Source organism: Geotrypetes seraphini, chromosome 10 (genome assembly GCF_902459505.1).
Source record: "Geotrypetes seraphini chromosome 10, aGeoSer1.1, whole genome shotgun sequence".
Lineage (NCBI taxonomy): Eukaryota > Metazoa > Chordata > Amphibia > Gymnophiona > Dermophiidae > Geotrypetes > Geotrypetes seraphini.
Genome location: NC_047093.1, coordinates 130,149,512 through 130,173,972, shown reverse-complemented (window position 1 = coordinate 130,173,972; position 24,461 = coordinate 130,149,512). Strand labels below are relative to the sequence as shown.

At 43.3% G+C, this 24,461-nt stretch overlaps 2 protein-coding genes across 2 annotated transcripts; one reads left to right on the top strand and one right to left on the bottom strand.

The window, feature by feature from the left end:
- The first annotated feature begins 316 nt into the window (after positions 1–316).
- METTL11B (methyltransferase like 11B) lies at positions 317–22,825 on the top strand. The gene is made up of 3 exons (XM_033961930.1): positions 317–436; positions 11,790–12,039; positions 22,330–22,825. The coding sequence occupies exons 1-3, from the start codon at positions 362–364 to the stop codon at positions 22,584–22,586; spliced, it is 582 nt and encodes a 193-aa protein (XP_033817821.1). The 5' UTR covers positions 317–361; the 3' UTR covers positions 22,587–22,825.
- Positions 14,558–14,833, bottom strand: LOC117368352 (dolichol-phosphate mannosyltransferase subunit 3-like). Its single transcript, XM_033961931.1, has one exon. It carries the CDS (start codon positions 14,831–14,833, stop codon positions 14,558–14,560), a length of 276 nt encoding a protein of 91 aa, XP_033817822.1.
- Positions 22,826–24,461: the final 1,636 nt, after the last annotated feature.

Genomic DNA, 24,461 nt, shown 5'->3' with positions numbered 1-24,461 from the left:
ACACCCTCCTGGGATTCAAGATAAAGTTAGACAAGTTTCTGCTAAACTAGAACATACACAGGTAGGGCTAGTCTCAGTTAGGGCACTGGTCTTTGACTTAAGGGCCGCCGTGTGAGCAGACTGCTAGGCACGTGGACCACCGGTCTGACCCAGCAGCGGCTATTCTTGTGTTCTTGTGTGTGCTCCAGTTCAGCTACACGTGATTTTGTATACTTTTTTATCAGTTGGTGACAACTTCTTTCCATTTCGTAAATTTGCAGTGAAACTTTATACCTTAACCAGTGAAGTTCTTGATGGGGAAATGCAGTTCTATGCCAGAGCAAAGAATTTTTACCAGGATGTGCCAGCGACTGAAGGGGGCATGATGGGTGATTTCCTGGAGCTTTCGGACATGGACCTAAAATCCTCCAAAGAATTTCTGAGGAGGCTTGTTGGGGTAAGTCTCCGTTTAAGCTGCCTACACAGGTAGTTAAATACATCGGCCTGCTGACTTTTTCCAGCGTCATCAGTGCAGTGTGCACACCTTTCATAAACCAACAGCTTTTGGTGTTTTCAACGCCGTATAGAGTCTGTTGGAAACTCTTGCCTTCCATGCTTCCGGTAAATGACCATCTTTTTGGCGTAATCAGTGCACGGTGCACTTTTTGGGTAAAATGATGTTTTTTTTTCAGCATTATGGGTGCAGTGTGTATTCTTTTGGTAATTTGGGGTCTGTTTAGCTCGCCTTAATAAAAGGCCTCCTCGGAGCCTTGTCAATATTATCAGTCCAGTTCATGCTCCTCTGCTTTATCGGTCAGTAGTAAAATCGAGGAATAGATAGTGACATAGTAAATGACGGCAGATAAAGACCCGAATGGTCCATCCAGTCGGCCCAACCGCACACGCTCTATAAATTAATCATTTCAATTAAATGGTCCTTTTTCTTATATATTCCTGGGCCAGAAACCCAGAGCACTGCCCGGTAGTGTGCTTAGGTTCCGTCTACTGGAATCTCTGTCAAAACTCACACCTGCCCATCTAAACCATTCCAGCCATTGAAGCCCTCCTCAGTCCAGCCTCAACTGAATGGCTATAGAGACTGTTCAAGTCTGCCCAGTACTGCCCAGCTCCTTCAATATACAATATAGACATTATTTTTTGATTAGAGATCCTCTGTGTTCGTCCCATGCTGTCACCCTTTTCCTTTCCACCACCTCCCTTGGGGGCGCATTCCAGGCAACCACCACCCTCTCCGTAAAGAAGAATTTCCTAACATTACTCTTTGAATCTACCACCCCTCAACCTCAAATTATGCCCTCTGGTTTTACCATTTTCCTTTCTCTGGAAAACATTTTGTTCTACGTTAATACCTTTCAAGTATTTGAACATCTGACTCATATCTCTCCTGTCCCTCTAGACCAGTGTTTCTCAACATTTTCAAGCCAAGTACCCCCTATGCCTAACAAATACCAACCGAGTACCCCCGCCCAAACTCTGCCCCCTGACTCCACCCCCATAATAATAGTACTAATTGTAATGCAATTTCTTCTATCCATTTTTCATATGCACACAATATAATCTTAATACTAAATTGTAACCACAAAATTATAAAACCACAAAGCACACTGTATGCAGAGAAACTGTTAATTATCATTTATATTCAGGTTTTTTTCAAAGAGGTCAAGGCAGATGACTTTAAAATATGCAATGTCAATTCAGTAACAACTATAGAAAAATAGACAAATATAGTGCAAAATATAGACAGCAGATATAAATTCTCAAAACTGACACATTTTGATCTCTAAATTGAAAATAAAATAATTTTTCCTACCTTTGTTGTCTGGTGATTTCATGAGTCTCTGGTTGCATTTCCCTCTGACTGTGCATCCAATATTTCTTTCTTTCTTTCTGCCTCCTGCATGCTTCCTCTCCTCCAGACCTCATTCCATTCCCCAACCACATCTCTCTCTGTCCCTCCAAGAGTCCAACTTTTCTTCCTCTCTCATCCCTAGATAATTTTTCAACACTGCCCATTTCTCCTTCTATCACCCCTCTCCAACACCATGCCACATCTCTCCCTCCATCATTATACCCAACATTCCTCCCCCTTGCATCCCCTTCAATCTATTCCTCTGTTCCCTCTCCACTACCATATCCAACATTTCTCTCTCTCATCTCTACCTCACTCCTCTCTCTTTCTCTAAGCACAATTTTCCTCTTCCTTTCCCCATGTGCACCATCTTTTTCCCTTTCACTCACATACTCAGGCCCAACAATTGTCCCTTTCTATTCCCTCCCTCCTATGTCCCAAGTTAGTGCCTCCTTTCTCCCTCCCTTGTGTCCCATGTCAATGCCCCCTCCCTTCCTTCTGTGTCTTGAGTTCGTGCTCCCTCCCCCTCACTGCCTTCCAACCTTTGTCCCACCCCCTTCCTCCCTCCCCTAAAGCCGACCCGTGCCGAAGCCTGCCTGCTCCTGCCCCCTACTGAAGCCACCGTCGTTGGGATGCCTCCCTGCCACTGTTGACCCAGAGTCAACACACTCCATCCCTCTCCCAGCAGACTGGCCATGACTGCGTGCAGCGGCCGGCCCACGAGACTTCTCCCCAATGGCGATTCTGACGTCGGAGAGAAAGTCCCAGGCCAGCCAATCGCTGGCCTGGGACTTTCTCGCCGACATCAGAATTAACGTCGGGGGGAAGTCTCATGGTCCGGCCGCTGCATGCAGAAAGCTACCATGGGTCTAACCATGTGACTATACAACGTAAAGAGGGATTGTGTCCAAGAGTTAATTTGTGCCAAATTCATGCATATTGCATTAAAAATGAATGGAAAGGAGACCAGTGAGTATTCTGTGGCAACATAAGAAGTAAATAGGGGCTTTTGATATTTGTGCATCTGGAACAGCATACAAGGGTTCCCAGAGAGGATTTCCTACTAGTTTTGAGGTTTAATTGCTAGTTTTGTCTTGTAACCAGAAGGAATCCCATGCAAGTTTCAAAGACAGATGGAAGGTAACAGATGTGTATCTGAACTAGGGTTACCAGATGTCCAGATTTCCATGGACAAGTCCATGGACACGTCTGGGGATCCAGATGGCTTCTCAAAACCTGGCACTTTGTCCGAGTTTTGAAAAACTTCTAGCAATGAGCGATTTCGGGATGGCATTCGCGCATGCGACGCCACTAACGTGCGTGATGTCATCGCTAGGGTTACCAGATTTTCCGTCTGGAAAATCCGGACTCCTAGACCCGTCCCCAGGCCAGTCCTGCCCCACGCATCCCCGCCCTATCATGCCCCGGTTCCATCATGTCCCACCCCATGCCCCGCCTCCAATCCCCCCCCGGTGCATTCTCTCGTTGGGCAGGACGTTCGCACATGCGCAGATGCCCTCCTACACGAAGGAAAGCTTTTCAAGAACCGGACAATATGCGGGGTTTTGAAAAGCCATCTGGATCCCCGGATATGTCCTCAAAAGGAGAACATGTCCAATGAAATCCAGACATCCTTTCTGGAAACGTCAATCGCTCCTCCTAAACTTACTTGCTCCACTTCATCACTGACGCTGAAACCGTGGATTGAAGACAAAGTTTTATTTTATTTTTCTTTCCAGCTTATGATTTATCTTTAATCTTATCTATTGTTTTGCCTTTTGTCTTTGTTCTGTTCTATTTCTATCATTTCAATTTCTCCAGAATTCTACTGTTCAACGGCTCCCCCTTCTGCTTCTATTCCTTTCTCTCCTCTCTTCTACCTTCCAAAGTATTTAGATCAATGCTGTCTTGTTAAAATGTTTATTTTATTTTTATTTTTCCTCTAACTCTACTTTTCACTTCTCTATTACCCTCCAGGTACTTTAGTTAGATTGTGAGCCTTCGGGACAGTAAGGGAATTTTTCAAGTACCTTTCTTATTTCTAATCTTAATGTATATTTTCTGTAAACCGCTTAGAACCTAACGGATGTAGCGGTATATAAGAAATAAATTACATTACATTACATCTGGTAACCCTAGTCATCGCGTTACACCAGCGCATGCACGAATGCCATCCGATGTCACTCATGCAGGGGGGTGTGGGCATAGGGCGAGGATGGGGTGGAACAGGGCATGGCAGGCCTGGGGGTGGGGCCATGGGTCCAGATTTTCCATTTGGAAAATCTGGTACCCCCTAGTCCAGGGGCTCTCAAAGTCCCTCCTTGAGGGCCGCAATCCAGTCGGGTTTTCAGGATTTCCCCAATGAATCTGCATGAGATCTATGTGCATGCACTGCTTTCAGTGCATATTCATTGGGGAAATCCTGAAAACCCGACTGGATTGCGGCCCTCAAGGAGGGACTTTGAGATCCCTGCCCTGGTCTGAACAAAACTGAGAGTGAAAGCACAGATCGATGCCCGTTTTGCTGTTCCCGGCAAAAGAATTATGTGCAAGTGCGAGGCTCATATTTAGATGCAGAAGAACAGGCACCGATGTGAGCCGGTATTTTTCAATTTTTGTTTGGACGTGCACTAGAAGTGGTGCTCGCCATGTATCCAGCATGCTCCCCTTCCCATTAGCCACAAGTTTTCAGGGCATAAAATTTGCACGCCATTAACTTTCTGCGTAGCTTGGTATTAAGTTCACAGTAGAAGCCATATGCTCAGATATCTGTGTGGGGTTCTACCACGAGCCTTTCTGCATTGGCCCCTATGAGTGGCTGAGGATTGGGTTGAGAACCACTGCTTTAGAATATCAAAAACTCATTTAGCTAATTTGAGAAAAGACACGTTATAATCAATACAATACAATAAAATTTTTATTTGGATACTGCCAATATCTCACAGCGGTTTACATAAGTAATTGTGGTGATGCAAATTAAAAACTAGTGTTACCATATTTAGGTATTATTAGTAACAAATTCATGAAATAGATATGTCTTTAGGTCTTTTTTGAAACATTTAAATTAAATTGCTCGTTAATATTAGTTGGTAAAGCTTTCCAGTTTTGCTGCTTGATATGCCATGTGGAATTAAATGTTCTATTCTATCTATTGTTCCTGACTGGATACCGAAAAGTATCATTGTTTTTTAGGTTCAAAGATGGATTATTAGAAAATTTAAGGAGAAGTGGCTTATAATCAGACGTTTCTCCAAACTGTATTTTAAATAGAATACAACAGAATTTATAAAGTATTCTCCCTTTTATAGGCAACCAGTGTAATTCACGTAAATAAGGTGTAATCAGTTAGATAGGAGAAATACATTTATTTTTCCATGTTCCATTACGTTATCCTCCCCTTTTTTTTTCTACTGTTACCTCAAGACTCACCCATATGTTACAAGATCCGAGGCAACATGGTTTCACCAAAGGAAAATCGTGCCAGATGAATTTGATCGATTTCTGTGACTGGGTGACCAAAGAATTGGATAGTGGACGCGCTGGATGTAGTCTACATGGATTTCAGTAAGGTTTTTGACACAGTCCCTCAAAGGAGACTCGTAAATAAACTCAGTAGTCTAAAGTTAGAACTTAACATGGTGAACTGGATTGAGAACTAATTGATTGACAGATGGCAAAGGGTGGTAATTATTGGAGTTTTCTTAGAGGATAGATATGTCAGTAGTGGAGTTCCTCAGGAATCTCTACTGGGGCTGATCCTATTCAACATATTATGAGCAACGTTGCAGAAAGTTTGCCTTTTTGCGGATGACATCACAGTTTTCAAGAGTGGACTCCCCGGTGGGTGTGGACAATATGAGAAGGGATCTACAAAAATTAGAAGAATGGTCTAATATCCGGCAGCTAAGATTTAATGCAAATAAGTGCAAAGTGAAACATTTGGGGTGCCTAAATCCAAGGGGCCATCTGCTCCAGGTGCCTCTTAGTTCCTGGACCCCTTCCACCTGGGACCAGCAGTTTTCTGTGTGCCTCTCACCCACTGAGCCCTTTCCACCATGAACTGTTCAGACTTCCTGCCCGAGCTCTTTCTTTGCTCTGCTCTCAGCCCTATTATATATTGGGTCAAATCCAGCATACATCTGTAGTCTCCTGTCAGCAGCTCAAAATTTTACTGGAAAGGTATTCCCATTTGGCAGTAGTTTCATTAACGAGGAACTCTAGGTGACTGAGCTCTCTTAGCCAAAAAGCTAAACATCAAACAAGACAACCTAGGGCTAGATTCACTAAGGCCACGGATCTGATCTGATCCTTGGCCGGGGGATTCACAAAGCGTCCTCATGCAAATGAGGGTGATTGGAATCATGGTCCCAACCACAGGGATCACAGACCATCTACTTTGGAGGGAAGAAAGAGAGAGAGAGAGAGAGAGAAAATAAAAAAGAGACACCCAACCATGGAGAGAGGGAGGAATGGAAGGTAAGAGAGAGAGAGAAAGAAATAGACACTAAACCAGTGGTTCTCAACCCTGTCCTGGAGGACCACCAACCAATCGGGTTTTCGAGATAGTCCTAATGAATATGCACGAGACAGATTTGCATATAATAGAGGTGACAGGCATGCAAATCTGCCCCATGCATATTTATTAGGGCTATCTCGAAAGCCTGACTGGCTGGTGATCCTCCAGGACAGTGTTGGGAACCACTGCACTAAACCACAGAGAGAGGGAGGAAGGGAAGAGAGAGAGAGAGAAAGAGACACTCAACCACAGAGAAAGAGGGAGGTACATATGCATATGTGTCACCAGATAGCCTTCCGAATCCTTGATTGGATCTCCTTTACAAGTGATCTTGCAAATACTTGGCTCAATCTGCTCTCTGTCTCTCTCTTTAGAAGCTACCTCTGGACTTGCAACATTCACCAACATAGTCCAGGGATGGGCTTACCAGGGGTTATGCAGGATGCCAGCATTCATCCCTGAGAGGGTCACTCATCCCAGTCGTCACAGAAACAAGGGGTCATAGTTTCCTCATACTATCCATTAGGGGGGGGGGAATTCAAATTGATGACATCCAGTTCATCATATACTCACTCAGTAGACCATGGAGAAAATGTGGAAGTGATCTCCCAGATCCCATACTTCCTATTAAGATTCCAACAGCAGTCATACTTGGCTGATAAATATGCTCCATGCAGATATAGTCTATAACTCACCCTAAATCTTATCAATGTCAGTGAAGTGGATAATGTATAACTACAATCAAACAAAAATGCTCCACTCTAATAGCTAAGGGTAATGTCTTTAAATGGAAGAAAAAGCCTCAGGTTTGTCTAGGCAGACATAAAATTGTCACCTGCCCAAAGATTTCAAGGTCATACTCAGGGTTGCCAGAATTCAGCTTGTCCCCTGGGCACAGAGTGTAAGGGAGAAAGTCACCACCCATATAGAATGCTCTCAGGGTTCTCATCCCCCAAACTTATTCCTCCTTTCTCTTGGGTGACATCAAGGTTACTGTCCTATTTCCATATTTTCATCCTGCTTCCCTTACTTCCACAGGGCTATCTTATTCCTCATCCTGATATTCCCAGATCAATTTCTCTTCCTCCTCAGGGATTTCTTTCTCAGGACCGGTGCCTCATGAACTCTTGGGTTCCACTTCTTTTTCCTGGAGTTCTCTGACATAGTTACATCTGAGGCAGGGTAGATAAGTAGCTTTTTTGAACGCCTCTGCTCCAAGTGAGATGTCTGGGGTAGGGGCTCAGAGAATCGTGGGGTCTCCGGGAAGTCTTTAATCAAGGAACTAGACTCAATTCCACTCCTTCTAATCAGGCCCTTAACCCCTTAGCACAATATATATATATATACTAGTATTTAAGCCCGTTACATTAACGGGTGCTAGAATAGATGTGTGTGTCTTTATTTCTTTTTCTCTCTCTCCTCTTGACCGCTTTCTGTCTCTCTCTTTCCTCGGCTGTCAACCATCACCCCTTGCCTGTTCCACCTGTCCAGCGGTAGGCCTTCTCCCTTCCTTTTACCTACCCCTGTCCAGCAGCACTCCTTACCTGCTCCCCCTGTCCCTCTTCCCTGCTCCCCCTGTCCAGCTTCTTCCCTGCTCCGCAGTCATTATTCCCTGCTCCCCCTGTCCAGCAGCACTTCTTACCTGATCCCCCGTTCCTCTTCCCTGCTCTGTCTGTCCAGCAGCACTCCTTCTTTTCTCCCCCTGACCCTCTTCCCTGCTCCCCCTGCCCAGCAGCATTCCTTACCTGTGTCTCTCTTTCTCCTTAGTGTTTTGTTATTTTTTTTAATCTGTCTCTTTAGCCCCCTGTAAAGCTGGGAGTGTCTGTGTGTCTCTGTCGTTGTGCACTGTCGTTTGTTTGTTTTTTAAAATCGATGTTTAGCTCCTGATCCCCTCTGTTTCCATGGCAAGCATGTTCGCGGATGTGAGGGCCGTTTTGTGGTGCCGGATCTGGCGGCGCCGTGTAGGTCGGAAGACGGGCCTCAGCGTTTTGTAGGTCCGGGTCTGGCGTCGCCGTGTAGGGCGAAAGCGGGAGGCGGGGCCTCAGCGCCGGCCGGGCGGCTCGCGCCGCCGGCCCCCCAGTAGCTCGAGGCCGGCGGCGGACATGGCTTGCGTTGCACGGTGGAGGAGGAACATTGGTGACGTACAACCCGCGCAGGCGCACTAAAAAAAAACGCGACAGCTCAGGGAACACGATTTTTTTAGTGCGCATGCGTGTCCTACCATTTTATTATATTAGATATATATATATATATATATATCTTTCAGCTTTCAAGCAGTATTACTGTTTACTGTATGTGCGTAATTGTGATATGCGATCTTTACCCACCAGTGAAAGTCTGGAATTTGCATATCCTGCCTTTGTGTAGGTTCCTCTAGTCCATTATTCACCAATGTTTCTGCAGCTGCAAACTCGATGGCTTGTATCATGCACACGATAAAACGGGCGCCTGCCGTGTGCCAAACATGGACAAGCGCTGCTTTCAGATTCGGGGATACCGGTGCCCAGCAAGGGCCCTAGGGGTCATAAATGTAGGCCAGGGCTTTACAGCCCTGCATTTCAAGTTTCAAGTTTCAAGTTTATTAGCATTTTATGAATCGCCTATCGAAATATCTAGGCGATGTACACTCTAAAAGCCACAGATAGTGGTTTCACATATATTTTTGACAGGTTGGACATAATACAGACGATTTAAAACAGTTTTTAGAGAACGACCAGTACAATACATTTGAGGTTAAGGAATAATATAAGTAGGCAGGAAAGAAGGGGAAAGTTACATCATTTTTATATATTGAAATTTACATAAAAGGGAAAACACAGTGGGAACAAGGGGAATTGGAAAGTGCAATATTTATATTAAGAAGTTTAAAAATTATGCGTGTTATAACATGTGTTCAAATGCATCTTGAAATAAAAAAGTTTTTAAAAATCTTTTAAATGTATGTAAATCTTTTTCTATTCTTATGTAGTTTGGTAATGAGTTCCATAACGTGGGTGCCATAACGGAAAATATTTCGTTTCTTCTTATGCCAATAATTTTTAAGGAGGGGATAGATAATAAATTCGAAGTAGATGAACGTAAGGAACGTACGGAATTATATGGAATGATCATTTTAGAAATAAATTGTGGTTCATTGAAAGTCAGTGTTTTATGTACTAAGAGTATAATTTTGAAAGTAATACGATGGGAAATGGGTAGCCAGTGTGATTTAATCAGTAGTGGAGTGACGTGATCATATTTTTTAGCTTTATGGATTAATTTTATTGCGGTATTTTGAATTATCTGAAGTCGTCTTTTTTCTTTCTGGGTTATATTAATGAGGAGGGAGTTACAATAATCTAATTTAGATATGATAAGAGAATGAATAAGAATATTGATAGATTTGAAATCAAGAAAGGTGGAAATTTCTGGTGCCTAAGGTCCTTGCAGAATCACGGTTAGTGTTGCTTAGTGATAATAATAATAGCTTTACAGTAAAGCAGCGAGCAAAATGGTTACAAGGTACAGATGCACAGTATTGCAGCATGATAAGGTGCGGGTATGCAGTAGTGTAGCTAACAGAGTGATTACAAGGTGAGGGAAGATCTAAGAGAACAGGGTTGTAGCTTGTACATGAGTATCAGAGTTTGGGTGGAAAAGAGGGTAGGTGAGAGAGGGGGGATTGGAGAAGTTGGCGGGAGAAGACAGGTTTGAAGGCAGGAAGTTCAAACCAATTTGTCGACTAGGTGTGTTTTCATTGCTTTTCTGAAAGATTGGGTGTGTCGAGGAATTCAAGAGGAGGTTGCTTAGGGTGTTGTTCCAGGTTCCTGTTTGGAAGGAGAGCGTCCTGTCGAGGAATCTCTTGTAATGACATCCCTTGGGATTAGGGAAGGCGAATAGTAACGGTTTACAAGAGAGGCGGGGTTTATTTTGAGGTACAAAGTGTTTCAGAAGGTAAGTGGGTGAGGTGCCGAAGAGTGTCTTGTAACCCAGGCACCCAAACTTGAAGATAATTCTAGCCTCGATAGGTAGCCAGTGGAGTTTTTTGAAAGATGGGGTGATGATGGCGAAGTCTGGTGCCACCCCTAAACACGCCCACTTCCGAGCGTTAACGTCACTAGACGAAGCTAGGCGCCAATCCCAGAAGCTGCCTAGCAACATCTCATTTTTTTAAATTAGGTTTTAATTGCATTTTAATGATACGACCAATTATCCCACCACTTAGAATCAATTAAAACCCTTAAGTTAGTTGACGGTAGGCGCGATCTAGACTCCTGCTGGTGACTAACATTCAGTGGCTTTTTCGAGAATCCGGCCCCAACTATTTGCAGAGAAGCCTCAGAAACCATTTAGGTATAACCCACTTTTAAGGAAACATGAGGTCCAGTTGTAATAAGCATTGGACCAGAAGAGGTGTGTCTAATTCAAGATTTCCCAAGCCTTTCTATAATTATTGTACTTCTACCCCCTGTCTCTTTTGTATCAAGCTAGTCCTCATCTGATTTTGTCCCTGTTTTTATCTCATAGATCGCTTAGAAATAAGTGATATTATCAAATTGTAAATAAACCTGAAACCTGTCATGGGGAAACCCCAGCCAGTCAGTGCCTCAGGATATCCTCAATAAATATTCAAGAGATAGATCTGCATACAAAGGAAGCAGTGTATGCCAAATTGACCACATAAATATTCTTTGTGGATATTCTGAAAACCAGACCCGGCTGGAGTTCCCCCGGGACAGGTTTGGGAATCATCGGTATAATCCAGGGCCTGCACAACTTCGGCCCTCGCCAGGCCAGGTTTTCAGGATTTCCCAAATGAATATGCATGAGATCAATATGCATACAACGGAAGCAGTGCAGGCAAATAGATCTGATGCAAATTCACTGGGGAAATCCTGGATACCCGACTGGATTCGACCCTTGAGGACTGGGGTTGTGCAGGCCTGTTCTAATCAGTGATCAACACTCTTATGCTGGCATAACAGTTCTTGGTGGACCTTCCATCCGTTTAGTGCTACCCAGCTCCTCTTTGTTGCCCAGTTCAGAGTTTACCCCTATGGTGTTTGAACCTAGTTTCTGCTGCATACCTGGATTTTGCTCTGCACCAGTTCCCGCTTGTCTCCTGCACTGTTCCACCCACTTGGGGCTTAGCTGTTTCATCTTCACTTCTGGTCAGTGAAGGTTGGGATGCTGTTGGAGATAGTCACATGAAATGTAAAGGCATTCTGCCTTATTATTCCTTCTGTCTATAATAGGCCACTGTTCTCTTTTTTACTACAGGTTTTATTTCATACCTTAAAAATGTTAAATGCTGTGTTTTGGCGACATATGAAAAAAAAAAAAAAGTGTTTTAAAAATAACCTTTACTTAAGCAGCAAAGAAATAACATATCTGAGAGCAGCACAAAGCTAAGAAGTGACCTGGAAACCTGTTTGTTATTGCCAGGGTCCTGGGAAAGCAAGAACCGACTTTGCTCTGGACTGCGGCTCGGGGATCGGGAGGGTCAGCAAGAACGTTCTCCTGCCTCTTTTCAGTAACATTGAACTGGTGGATATGATGGAGCCATTCCTAGAGGAAGCCCAAACCTACCTAGAGGAAGAAGCCGACAGAGTGGAAAGCTTGCATTGTTACAATTTGCAAGACTTCAGCCCAGCCATAGGGAAATATGATGTTATCTGGATTCAGTGGGTTGCTGGTAAGGTCGGGTCCATTGGCATTCATAGATTTTTGTTGCCAGCTAAGATTGTAAATGTAATGGTGGTTTCAAGTGGGAATTGTTTGGCCATACCATGGTGGTTACATTTAAGTGAAAGCGAGTCCCTGGTGGATGGGGAACATAGAATGCCATCTTTACTCAGTAGCAATGTTAATGTTAGCCCATAGAGCATTATTTCAGTTGTAGCCTTCATATCTTTCTAATTTGGTGCTATTCTACGCCCCAAGGCGTTTATTAGATGTCAGGTCAAAAGCGCGCCGGGACAAAGGAGCGAGCAGACAATTGAGCGCAGCACGGAGGCGCACGCCAAAGAAAATGACTGTTTTTAGGGCTCCAACGGGGGGGGGGGGGCGTGGGGGGGAACCCCCCCACTTTACTTAATACAAATCACGCCGCGTTGTGGGGGTTTGGGGGGGTTGTAACCCCCCAAATTTTACTGAAAACTTCACTTTTTCCCTGTTTTTAGGGAAAAAGTGAAGTTTACAGTAAAATGTGGGGGTTACAACCCCCCAAACCCCCACAACGCCGGCGTGATTTGTAGTAAGTAAACTGGGGGTGCTCCCCAACAAAACCCCCTGTCGGAGCCCCTAAAAACAGTCATTTTCTTCGGCACGCGCCTCCGTCTTGCGCTCGGTTGTCGGCGCGCGCCTTTGTCTTCCGCGTTGTTGTCTATGAACCCTGAATGACAATATGGTAGCCGTTCCTCATATTTCGAAGGCACATCTTGCATCAACTAGAGATTGTGCATTTTTAAAATTTAGTTCCACGGTTATGGAATAATCTGCCCCTAGACTTGAGAAAAGAAGAATCATACATACATTTTAAAAGACAGTTAAAAGCACATTTTTTTCCAATTGGCTTTCTCGACTTAGAATAGAGTTTGGGACTGTGATCTGTGTTTTATTGTTTTACTATTAGAATTGTTATTGTTGAGATATTTGCTATGATATTTTATGGGAAAAAAAACCAAAAACCCTTTTAAACTTTTGTTCTTAATCTTTTCTTTTCAATTTTTAATGGAGTTCTTTTCTTGATGACTATGAATTGTGTATTGTAAACCGCTTAGATCGGCTATTATGTGGTATATGAAGTTCTAAATAAACAGACACTTGTAGACCAAAGAGTAAAGGCCGGCAGAGGTTCAGATACAGCACTCCAGAACAGTAATTATTGCTTAGAAACCATAGGGGAAAGGACCTCAGAAAACCCTACAGTAGATAATTCTTATATATTCTATCTGTCAGTTTTATTGGGTTGCTTTTTCGTGCATTGCCGAAAATAAAAAAAATAACCCTATAATTTTCTATCATTTTTTCTTTATCAAAAAAAAAAAAAAAAATTGTTATAAATCTTTTCAGTTTTAAGATACAATATGCATTTATGTTAAGAACAGATCATACTTTATCTTAAAACTGAATAGATTTTTTTTTTTAATGTGTAATTGGAAAATTTAATATACGAAGATATCGTCGACCATGATAACGTGGACTAGGACATGGTTGACTAATTGCCTACGTTTTAATGTTCTCTATATTGAGTTTGCTATGGTCATTCATGAATATTTGTTATTAATGTATTGTAACGAATAATCAAATAAAGAAGTAAAAAAAAAACCAACTGAATAGATTTATAACAATTTTTTTTTGATTAAGAAAAAATGGTAGAAAATTATAGGGATTTTTTTTAAAGCAATGAATGGAAAAAGGAACACGATAACTGATAGAATATATAAAAATTGTCTGCAGTAGGGTTTTTCGGAGGTCTTTTCCCCTTTCCTTCCCTGAAAGGCTGTCTCTATAACAAATTTCTCGACAGATCCCTTGCATTCCAAGCGGGCAAATGGAACAAATGCCTCACAGCACTCATCTCCAATTCCCCCCCCCTACAAAATGTTCAGGAAGTCAATCAAAACCTACCTTTCTGATAAATTCCTCTAACTTCTCCCCCCCCTCTTCCTTGCCTCCTCCTTGGACCTTGACTTACCTCAGACTATCGACTCCTCCAATCCTGTCAGCCACCAAATGGCTTAACAAAATGGATCACCCTATCCAACTAATCACCCCTTCTTCGTTACCTCCCTTACTAAATGCCTCTGCTCTGCTTTATCGAACTCCACAGTATATATCACCGCCGTATGTAACACTACTGTATGAACTCCGCTGTATATATGCAACTTACAGCAAATGTAACTTCTCTGCAAATTGTAACCGACCTGAAAAATAACTTCACCGCAAATGTAGCGTCGCCGAAAAAAAAAAAAAAGGGTAACTTCGCTGTAAATGTACAGTCTCTTCATCTGTTAACCGCATAGAACTTCCATGGTAATGCGGTATACAAAAATAAAGTTATTATTATTAAATAAAAGTTATTATTAAATAGATGGCTTCCTTTTTTTTTTTTTTTTTTTTGAAGAAAAAGCCAGAGTGCTTTAATGTCACGATTCAGCTCTTGCCACACACAGGAAGCGCGAGGCGGCCCTCGAGCCCAGAGAAGAGAGTCAGAAGGTCAGCCCCCGCCTGGACAGGTCCTTCCGGGCCTCTCGGATCTGCTCCTGCAGCTCCCGGGCCGCGTCCTCGCAGTCGCGCAAGGTGGCCACCCGGAAGCCGACGGTGGCCAGCGAGTAGCAGCCGAAGATCATCAGCAGGTAGACGGGCAGGGGCCAGACGAGGCGCCGCCAGGGCTCGGGCAGGCTCAGGCCCAGCAGGTCGAAGCTCAGCGTCAGCCAGGCGGCGCCCAGCAGGGCCGCCGCCAGCCACTCCATCAGCTTGGTCATGGCGCCTGGGGCCGGGAAAGGGAAGGCCTAAATAGATGGCTTCTAAGCAATAATTATTGTTTTGGAGTGCTGGATCTGAATGCCCCAAGACTCTTGCTGCCTAACGTGTGTAATATCAAAAGTAAAGTCCACAAGCTGCATGCTTTTTCATAAAAAATCAAATTCACTTTTAGTTTACTGAAAAGTCCCGCATGTAATGCTACTCGCAGAAAGCACATCACCAAAACACCAGTGATTAAAAGCAGGAAAAACAGACCAGAGTAGATCCTTTAAATCAAAGTCCTATTTAAAGCCCACTTTAAAAAACACAAGTTCAAGGACATAAAAAGGCTTGAGGCGGTTCAGAGGAAGGTGACAAAAACGGTACAGGTTTTGGGCCCATAAGACATATGAGAAGAGACCAAAGGACTTGACTATGTATAAGCTAGACAAAAGGAGAGAGAGAGAGAGAGGTGATACGATACATAAGAACATGAGAATAGCCGCTGCTGGGTCAGACCAGTGGTCCATTGTGCCCGGCAGTCCACTCACGTGGCGGCCAACGCCCTAACTGAGACCAGCCCTACCAGCGTACGTTCTTGTTCAATAGGAACTTGTCTAACTGTGTCTTGAATCCCTGGAGGATGTTTTCCCCTATGACATTTAAATACCTGAAAGGTATTGATATTCAAACAAATCTCTTCCAGAGTCATAGGTGCGGTAGAACTAGAGGCCATGAATGGAGGTTGCAAGGAGGTAGCTCTAGGAGCAATGCCAGGAAATATTTTTTTCACAGAGAGGGTGGCAGATACCTGGAATGCCCTTTCAAGAGAGGTGGTGGAGTCAGAAATGGTTGCATTAAAAAAAATGTGTGCGATCGACACAGGGATAGAAGCAGAGCAATGCTGTTGAGGCCTTTTCTTGCGTCAGAGTAGTGGGAACAGACTTCTATGGCAAAAGACTGAACGAAGATTAGCCAAATCCAGCATTGGGGGATTCAAGACACGATGCCAGACAATTCTGTGATTTGCGTCCTGCAAACGGCAAAAAGACAGGTGCGGCTTTGGCAAAGACTGAGTTTTAGATCATTTTATCGTCACATAATGCGAATGGGGGTGTATACTGCTCAGGGGGAGGGGGAAGACGTCTTGACTGGTAAGTTGAATACTGTCATCCCTCCTCTTCAAGATCACCGAGCTGTGGAACAGCTTATCTGCCCCTCTCCAGAGTGCGACCTCCCTCCAACGCTTCAGAAAACATTTGAAAACTTGGCTTTTCTCTAAAATGTAACCACTCCCTCCCTCTCCTCTTCACTTAGTCCCTTCTTTCTCCCCTTTTTACCAAGCTCTTCTTCTTCCCATTGGAGTTCCTTTCTTTTGTAATTCCTGTAAACCATGTCGAGCTCTACTTCTGTGGAGATGATGCGGTATAAAAACTTAAGGTTTAGTTTAGTCAACAATACTTGAAGTCTTGGGGCTCCTTTTACTAAGCCGCGTTAAGGCATTAATGCGTGGAATAGCACTGAGCTGGCGTTAGTTCTAGCCGGGTAGCATGGGTTTAGCGCGTGCTAAAAACGCTAACGCAGCTTAGTAAAAGGAGCCCTTGGTTCTAATCGCATTTCATCCTCATCATGTTTTGCTGCCTAAATACCGTAGTTGGCGAGGAGGAGACTCGACAACCCGCATTTAAACGTGGGCGACTGGAGCCCACCGAGAGTATGATCATGTCGCGCCTCTGTTACGAAAAGCACACTGGCTACCAATCTCGCAAAATCGCACCGATAACCTTTAAAATCCAACAAACTAACGCACCAATATTTTTGGATCGTCTTCTAATACCATATTTTCCAGTCAGGACACTTAGATTAATTGAACAGCATCTGCTGACTATCCCCTCTTTAAAAGTAATAGGTACTAGGAGATCTACTATCTTTTCGGTTCTAGCACCCCAGATCTGGAACAACTTATCAATTTACTTACGTGGTGAATCCTTAGTAGAAAAATTTTAAAGCCTTTTAAAAAGATACTTGTATAGGGACGCATTTGAGACATAGAAGGGTAGAGAAAAGGTAGACAGGGACAGATTTTTCAGATTATGGGGAACCACAAGTACAAGGGGGCACTAGGAGAAATTAAAAGGAGACAGGTTTAGAACAAATGCCAGAAAGTTCTTTTTCACCCAGAGGGTGGTGGACACATGGAACGCGCTTCCGGAGGCTGTGATAGGCCGGAGCACGTTACAAGGCTTCAAAGAAGGTTTGGATAGGTTCCTAGAGGATAAAGGAATTGAAGGGTACAGATAAGAGTAGCGGTAGGTTATAGGGATAGTCTGGGACCACTGCTCAGGCAATGGGCCTGATGGGCCGCCGCGGGAGCGGACCGCTGGGCGAGATGGACCTCTGGCCTGCCTCAGCGGAGGCAACTTCTTATGTTCTTAATTCTTCTATCATTAAAGCATATGCCCTAATACTTAATTTTAATCAGACTTTATGTCAGCCAGTCAGGTTTTCAAGATATCCCTAATGAATATGCATGAGAGAGATTTGCATACCTGTCACTTCCATTATATGCAAATCTCTCTCATGCATATTCATTAGGGATATCTTGAAAACCTGACTGGTTGGGGGTCCCCCAGGACAGGTTTGGGAACCACTGGTATAGGTCGTAATCTCCTTTACCTCTTCTCCGGGTTTAGCCATGTTTTCAAGATTAATTTCTATTACCCTCCAGTTGGTTTTTTTTCCCCTAAATGTATCTCTATTTTCTTTAAAGATTGTAGTTCACCCTCCTTTCCTTTTGTACTGGTAATTATTTGTGCGTCACTGTAAGCTTATTTGTGTAAAGTTGTTTGTTTCCTCATTTTAAATTGTCATACGCAATGAAGCAGGGATCTCAAAGTTCCTCCTTGAGGGCCGCAATCCAGTCGGGTTTTCAGGATTTCCCCAATGAATATGCATTGAAAGCAGTGCGTGCACATAGATCTCATGCATATTCATTAGGGAAATCCTGAAAACCCGACTGGATTGCGGCCCTCAAGGAGGGACTTTGAGACCCCTGCATTGAAGCATTTGACATTGCGTGGACAACAAATTTTTTAATAAACTTGAAACTTGTTAGGTGCAGCTCTGGCCACCTTTTTGGGCAGACTGGATGGAACATGTGGGTCTTTTTCTGCCATCATTTACTGCTGAAAATTCACTTGCCAAAATGCTAAAATTTTCCCTAAGCACTATTCTGTAAATGTACGCCTGCTCTATATAGAGTGTATTGGACTGATGGCTAGTCAGAGCTGCAAATTGCCAGTTACCGCACGATATAGCTGGTTAACTTTTAGCCACGAACCGCGGCTGTTCAGCAGAGATAACCGGTTATCTCACCGGCCGAATATCAACATTTAGCCAGCTAAGCGCTATGTAATCGGTCAGTGCTGTTTCTGGCTTGTTAAATAGCGCTGAAGTCATCATGCCGCTGTATCGTGCGATGGTTCGCCCGCATCTGGAGTACTGTGTCCAGTATTGGTCACCGTACCTCAAGAAGGACATGGCGATACTTGAAAGGGTCCAGAGAAGAGCGACGAAAATGATAAAAGGTATGGAGAACCTTTCATACGCAGACAGGTTGGGAAGGCTGGGGCTCTTCTCCCTTGAGAAGCGGAGACTCAGAGGAGACATGATTGAGACTTTCAAGATCATGAAAGGCATAGAGAAGGTAGAAAGGGACAGGTTCTTCAGACTATGGGGAACCACAAGCACAAGGGGGCACTCAGAGAAGCTGAAAGGGGACAATTTTAGAACCAATGCTAGGAAGTTCTTTTTTACACAGAGGGTGGTGGACTCCTGGAATGCACTTCCGGAGGTTGTGATAGGACAGAGTACACTACGGGGGTTCAAAGAAGGATTGGATAAATTCCTGAATGATAGGGGGATTGAGGGATACAAATAGAGGTAGAGATAGGTTTTAGATAGAGTATGGATAGAAGGATAAAAGGGATTAGAGAAGGATCACATTACAGGTCGTGGGCCTGATGGGCCGCCGCGGGTGCAGACTTTTGGGCACGATGGACCTCGGGTCTGTCCCAGCAGAGGCAACTTCTTATGTTCTTATGTTCTTATTGGCTGGGAAGTATATACGGAGGTGAGCTGAGGTGCGTACAAAGTGTGCTGCGGTGAAAAAATGTTTTCTGCAGTACATATTTTCCTTAAACTGGCTGTATGGAAAACAATCTGGGAATAATATATGGTTTTCATTTTGAGACGTGTCCAGTTGTCCGTTGCTTTGATGTTTTTTTTTAATGCTTAGTATGCCCTACTTGAAGAGAAGGGCCTAGTGCAGTCTGCAGAAAGTTGTGGGTAGTAATTGACTCTTATATCATGTGCTGGAAGAATCCAGCTGCAATACAGAGAAACATCTGGCAGTGAGTTTATTCATCAAAGCATGGAATCCGGGGACATTCACCCTTCTTGCATAAATATGGAATTGATAAAAAAATGATCTTGTCTGGCTTTGTGACAGGCCCTAGGGAACTCCTCTCCTCCCTTTCCCGCTGGCGTTTGATACCTCTAAAGTCAGCGCAGGCCAAGGCAGACTGGTGAAACTTTCCTTTGATTTTGCTCCCTCAGCGGATGAAAAGAATCCGCTCTAATTCTGCATAGGCATATATATTTTCTGACAGAGATAATATTTCTCATAAGAATACACCGTATTCTTACGATTTCTATAAATGTGGGTTTTAAATATAACATTTCCTTATCTCGCTCTTGTAATAAGTTTGTTTGTTTTTTTAAATTAGGCTTTTATCCAGTGCACTTATTCAGGGCACCTTACAAAGGATATAAAGAGTATTTTTAAATATGTATTATTTGTGTGATAGGTGGGGGGTTGGGGGGTTGGGAGGAAATATTAATAATGATATTTTAGGTAACTTGGTTTCATATTATATTATTTACTTGGTTCTTATGTTATTACTATATGCAAAATAATGTAATTATTGAATGATAGTTCTGTTATCTATATAGATTTTAGAGTTACGACTGAATGCAATAATATACTGTTCTTTTATTTATATAACACTATTCTTGTTTAAAAATCAATAAAGAATTAATAAAAAAATTAAAAAATAAATATGTATTATATTGAGTACATAAAATGATGGCTTGAGATACGCTGCAGATTAATTAAATGCAAAATTCAAAACCAGGGCTAAAAATCATGAAAGGTAAGTATTATAGTGGCGCGGGAGATTTAACGTTAGCATTCGAATTTGGTTTTTTGGCCAAAATAAAGCAAGCCACTAGCTCACCGGTGTCCCCGAGGCATTTGGAGAAACAAAACCTGCCGCGTCCGGCATTTTAAGGGGCGTGGCTGGACGTTGAATGTTGTCGTAAAAAAAAAGAAATGATGGATAAGCACGGATAAGTGCTCCATTTGGAATACATTTTGGTCTGAGCACTTGTTATAAAATTGTGGACTCATAGTTTTGTACCATGTATTGCACTAAAGGTGGAGCACAAAACTGGAGAATTACCCGATGGAAGATAAGTTGTGGAATCAAATGCTCTTCCTGGGCAGTGGAAGGGGGACGGCTATGCCCTTCAGGGAGTGGGGTGAGTAGGAGGCCCGTCCCTGGAAGTTATGTGGGTGCTGGCCAGTATTCAGTGCTGGCACCTGCATAGCTAACAGGTAAAGTTAGGACTGCTATATATGTGGTATTACATGTCCGGCTAGCTATGTGGATACTATCACAGAATATAACCAGCACCGCCAAAACTCTCGGCTCTTCTTTGACTCTGCCCCGATACATCTGGTTAGTGCCAATATTCAAAAGGGCTGCCTGGTTAAATGCCACTGATTATTGAAGGATTGCCGCTCGAGCATGATTTAAATGGGTAATAATAATAATAATTGTATTTCTTATATACCGCTATACCATAAGTTCAAAGCAGTTTACAACAAGTTACATACAATGAGAGTAAGAGATATTTACAACAAGAAGTAAGAGATGTTTACAACGAGATACATACAATGAGTGTAAGAGATGTTTACAACAAGAAGTAAGAGATGTTTACAACGAGATACATACAATGAGTGTGTGAGATGTTTACAACAAGAAGTAAGAGATGTTTACAACGAGATACATACAATGAGTGTATGAGATGTTTACAAGAAGAAGTAAGAGATGTTTACAACGAGATACATACAATGAGTGTAAGAGATGTTTACAACAAGAAGTAAGAGATGTTTACGAGATACATACAATGAGTGTATGAGATGTTTACAACAAGAAGTAAGAGATGTTTACAACGAGATACGTACAATGAGTGTAAGAGATGTTTACAACAAGAAGTAAGAGATGTTTACAACGAGATACGTACAATGAGTGTAAGAGATGTTTACAACAAGAAGTAAGAGATGTTTACAATGAGATACATACAATGAGATGCCTGGAGGACCACCAGGCCAATCGGGTTTTCAGGCTAGCCCTAATGAATATGCATGGAGCAGATTTGCATGCCTCGCACTTCCATTTTATGGAAATCTCTCTCATGCATTATTAATCAGAGCAGTGGTTCCCAACCCTGTCCTGGAGGACCACCAGGCCGATCGGGTTTTCAGGCTAGCCCTAATGAATATGCATGAGAGAAATTTGCATATAATGGAAGTGACAGGCATGCAAATCTCCTCCATGCATATTCATTAGGGCTAGCCTGAAAACCCGATCGGCCTGGTGGTCCTCCAGGACAGGGTTGGGAACCACTGCGCTAGAGTGTCAGGAAGCAGCATGTGGCAATTGCCATCCCATTCCCATACAGTCCAGAGTCTGATCCTCATAGTGTCCTCAAATTAGGAACACTATGGGCTCCTTTTACTAAGGTGCGCTAGCGTTTTTAGCGCAGGCAAGATTTTAGCGCGCGCTAATCCCCCTGCTACGCTTCTAGAACTAACGCCAGCTCCGTGCTGGCTTTAAGGTCTAGCGCGCGTTAAAACCCTATGCACCTTTGTAAAAGGAGCCCAATGGCAGGCACGCAGTACCATGCGGTAGGGGCTTCAGACACCATGCACAGCAAACCTCCCCTGTCTTGGCTTCTAGGACTTCCCCTTCGGTGCTAGCAAGGGTAGGCAACCAAAGGCCTCTTTTTCACAGACAGAATCCCTTTTATTGGGCCCTGTCCATATGGGCTGGCTCGTTCCAAAACCACCCAGCTCGTTCCAAAACCATCCCAACCCTTCCGGCTTACTGCCACCCTGAAAATCCTTCCTCCCACCACCCATGGTAGAGGCATTTTGAGGGCTTATAATAATAAGCCCTATTAATACTCTATTCAAGGGTGCCTAGGTATCTCTTTGTAGCTTTCATTGACTGTATTTTCTTATTCTGGACCTTATTCGTATAGTTTTTGGCTTTCTCTGTACTGTAGCCCATGAGACAATGCTTATATTATTCCCCTATGGCCCCTCCCCCCCAACGTTATTCCCTTTCTTGGGATTCATTTGCCGCCATTGTTTTTCTCTTTGTCTCAGGCTATTTGACAGATAAAGACCTCCTGGAGTTTCTGATCAGATGCAAATTTGGACTGCGAGATAATGGCATTATTGTTTTGAAAGACAACGTGGCTCGAGAGGGCTGCATCCTGGACATCTCAGACAGCAGCATAACTAGAGACCTGCACATTCTTCACAGCATCATAGAAAAGAGTGGACTGCGGGTCCTTTGTGAAGAGAAGCAGGAAGGCTTTCCCGAGTTCTGCATTCCCGTCTGGATGATTGCGATGCATTAAGAGCAGAATATCTCATGGACCATGTGACAAACACATAGGAAAACTCCAGGGCTTCCTTTACATCAGGGATTGTCAACCCAGTCCTCGGGACACAGGTTTTCAAGATCTCCACAATGAATATGCACGAGATAAATTTGCAATATGATCTGGTCAGAGAGACCCCCCAAAATGCAAATGCCCCCAAACTCTCTGTAAAATATTTAATTACATACGCCTTACACCAGGGGTCTCAAAGTCCCTCCTTGAGGGCCGCAACCCAGTCGGGTTTTCAGGATTTCCCCAATGAATATGCATGAGATCTATGTGCATGCACTGCTTTCAATGCATATTAATTGGGGAAATCCTGAAAACCCGACTGGATTGCGGCCCTCAAGGAGGGACTTTGAGATCCCTGCCTTACACCTATGTATTCTCAAATTAAAATATTAATGATAGTGTTATAATACATATCACCACCCAAAGGCAATGATAATACTCTATAATCATCCATTTACTTTGGTGAAATTGTGATCCATGTCGTAGAAAACGTTGTATTGTGGGGACTGTGACAATAGTGGTATTTAATCTACTTTTGTGTTCAAGTTAACTGAATTTTAATCTTTCTGGTGGTACGTCCTACATAGATATACTGCAGAGGAGTAGGGCTGAACAAAGGACATCACACAAGCCAGGAGAATGCACAGGTACACCTACCTCAGGGGTGAAACAAATAAATAACCCCCCCTCCCTTTACAAAACTGCAGAAGTGATTTTTAGTGCAGGCCGGCACACTGAATGTTCTGCGCTGCTCCCGATGCTCATAGGAATTCTATGAGTGTTGGGAGCAGCGCAGAGAATTCAGCACACCAGCTGGCACTAAAAACCACTTCAGTTATGTAAAAAGGGGGAGCAAATTAGAATATAAATATGATAAACACAAACAATCTATATAAAAATATAGAAAATATAAAAACATAAAAGACTTGCAATAAAGTAAATAAATATTGAGCTAAACTACTGCAATATATAATCAAAACATGAGTAAATAAACCTGAACTACTGCGATATACTGGATAATCAAATACAAAGAATCATTATACTTGATGATGCCGACTCGTATATATTCAGTCTAACCAGAGATAAAGGAGTTGATGTGGTAAGAGCAGATAGTGTAATTGGTTTTAAGAAAGGTTTGGACAAGTTCCTGGAGGAAAAGTCCATAGTCTGTTATTGAGAAAGACACTGCTTGGCCCTGGATCGGTAGCATGGAATGTTGTTGCTCTTGGAATTCCGGAACCCTGCTACTCTTTGGGGTTCTGGAATGTTGCTACTCCTTGGCTTTTGGCCAGGTACTAGTGACCTGGCTTGGCCACCATGAGAATGGGCTACTGGGCTTTGATGGACCATTGGTCTGACCCAGTAAGGCTGTTCTTATAGCCTCTAAAAACATTATGATAAACCCAACATGAAAATTAATAATAATAATAACTTTATTCTTCCATACCGCCTCAATCGTGCGACTTCTAGGCGGTTCATAGACAACGGCGCGAAAGACAAAGGCGCGCCCGGACAATTGAGCGCAGCACGGAGGCGCGCGCTGCTCTAAATTACTGTTTTTAGGGCTCCAACGGGGGTGTGTGGGGAGGGAACCCCCCCCACACTTTACTTAATAGACATCGTGCCGGCGTTATGGGGGGTTTGGGGGGTTGTAACCCTCCACATTTTACTGTAAACTTAACTTTTTCCCTAAAAACAGGGAAAAAGTGAAGTTTTCAGTAAAATGTGGGGGGTTACAACCCCCCACAACGCCCCCACAACGCGGCGCGATGTCTATTAAGTAAAGTGGGGGGGTTCCCCCCCACGCCCCACCGTCGGAGCCCTAAAAACAGTAATTTA

What these genes read in the sequence shown, in the direction of transcription:
- METTL11B (XM_033961930.1), top strand. Translation starts at nt 362, where the DNA reads ATGATGGGTGATTTCCTGGAGCTTTCGGACATGGACCTAAAATCCTCC. An exon ending in TTCTGAGGAGGCTTGTTGGG is followed by an intron (nt 437 to 11,789) that starts GTAAGTCTCCGT and finishes TGTTATTGCCAG; the next exon opens with GGTCCTGGGAAAGCAAGAAC. An exon ending in CTGGATTCAGTGGGTTGCTG is followed by an intron (nt 12,040 to 22,329) that starts GTAAGGTCGGGT and finishes TCTTTGTCTCAG; the next exon opens with GCTATTTGACAGATAAAGAC.
- LOC117368352 (XM_033961931.1), bottom strand. Translation starts at nt 14,833, where the DNA reads ATGACCAAGCTGATGGAGTGGCTGGCGGCGGCCCTGCTGGGCGCCGCC.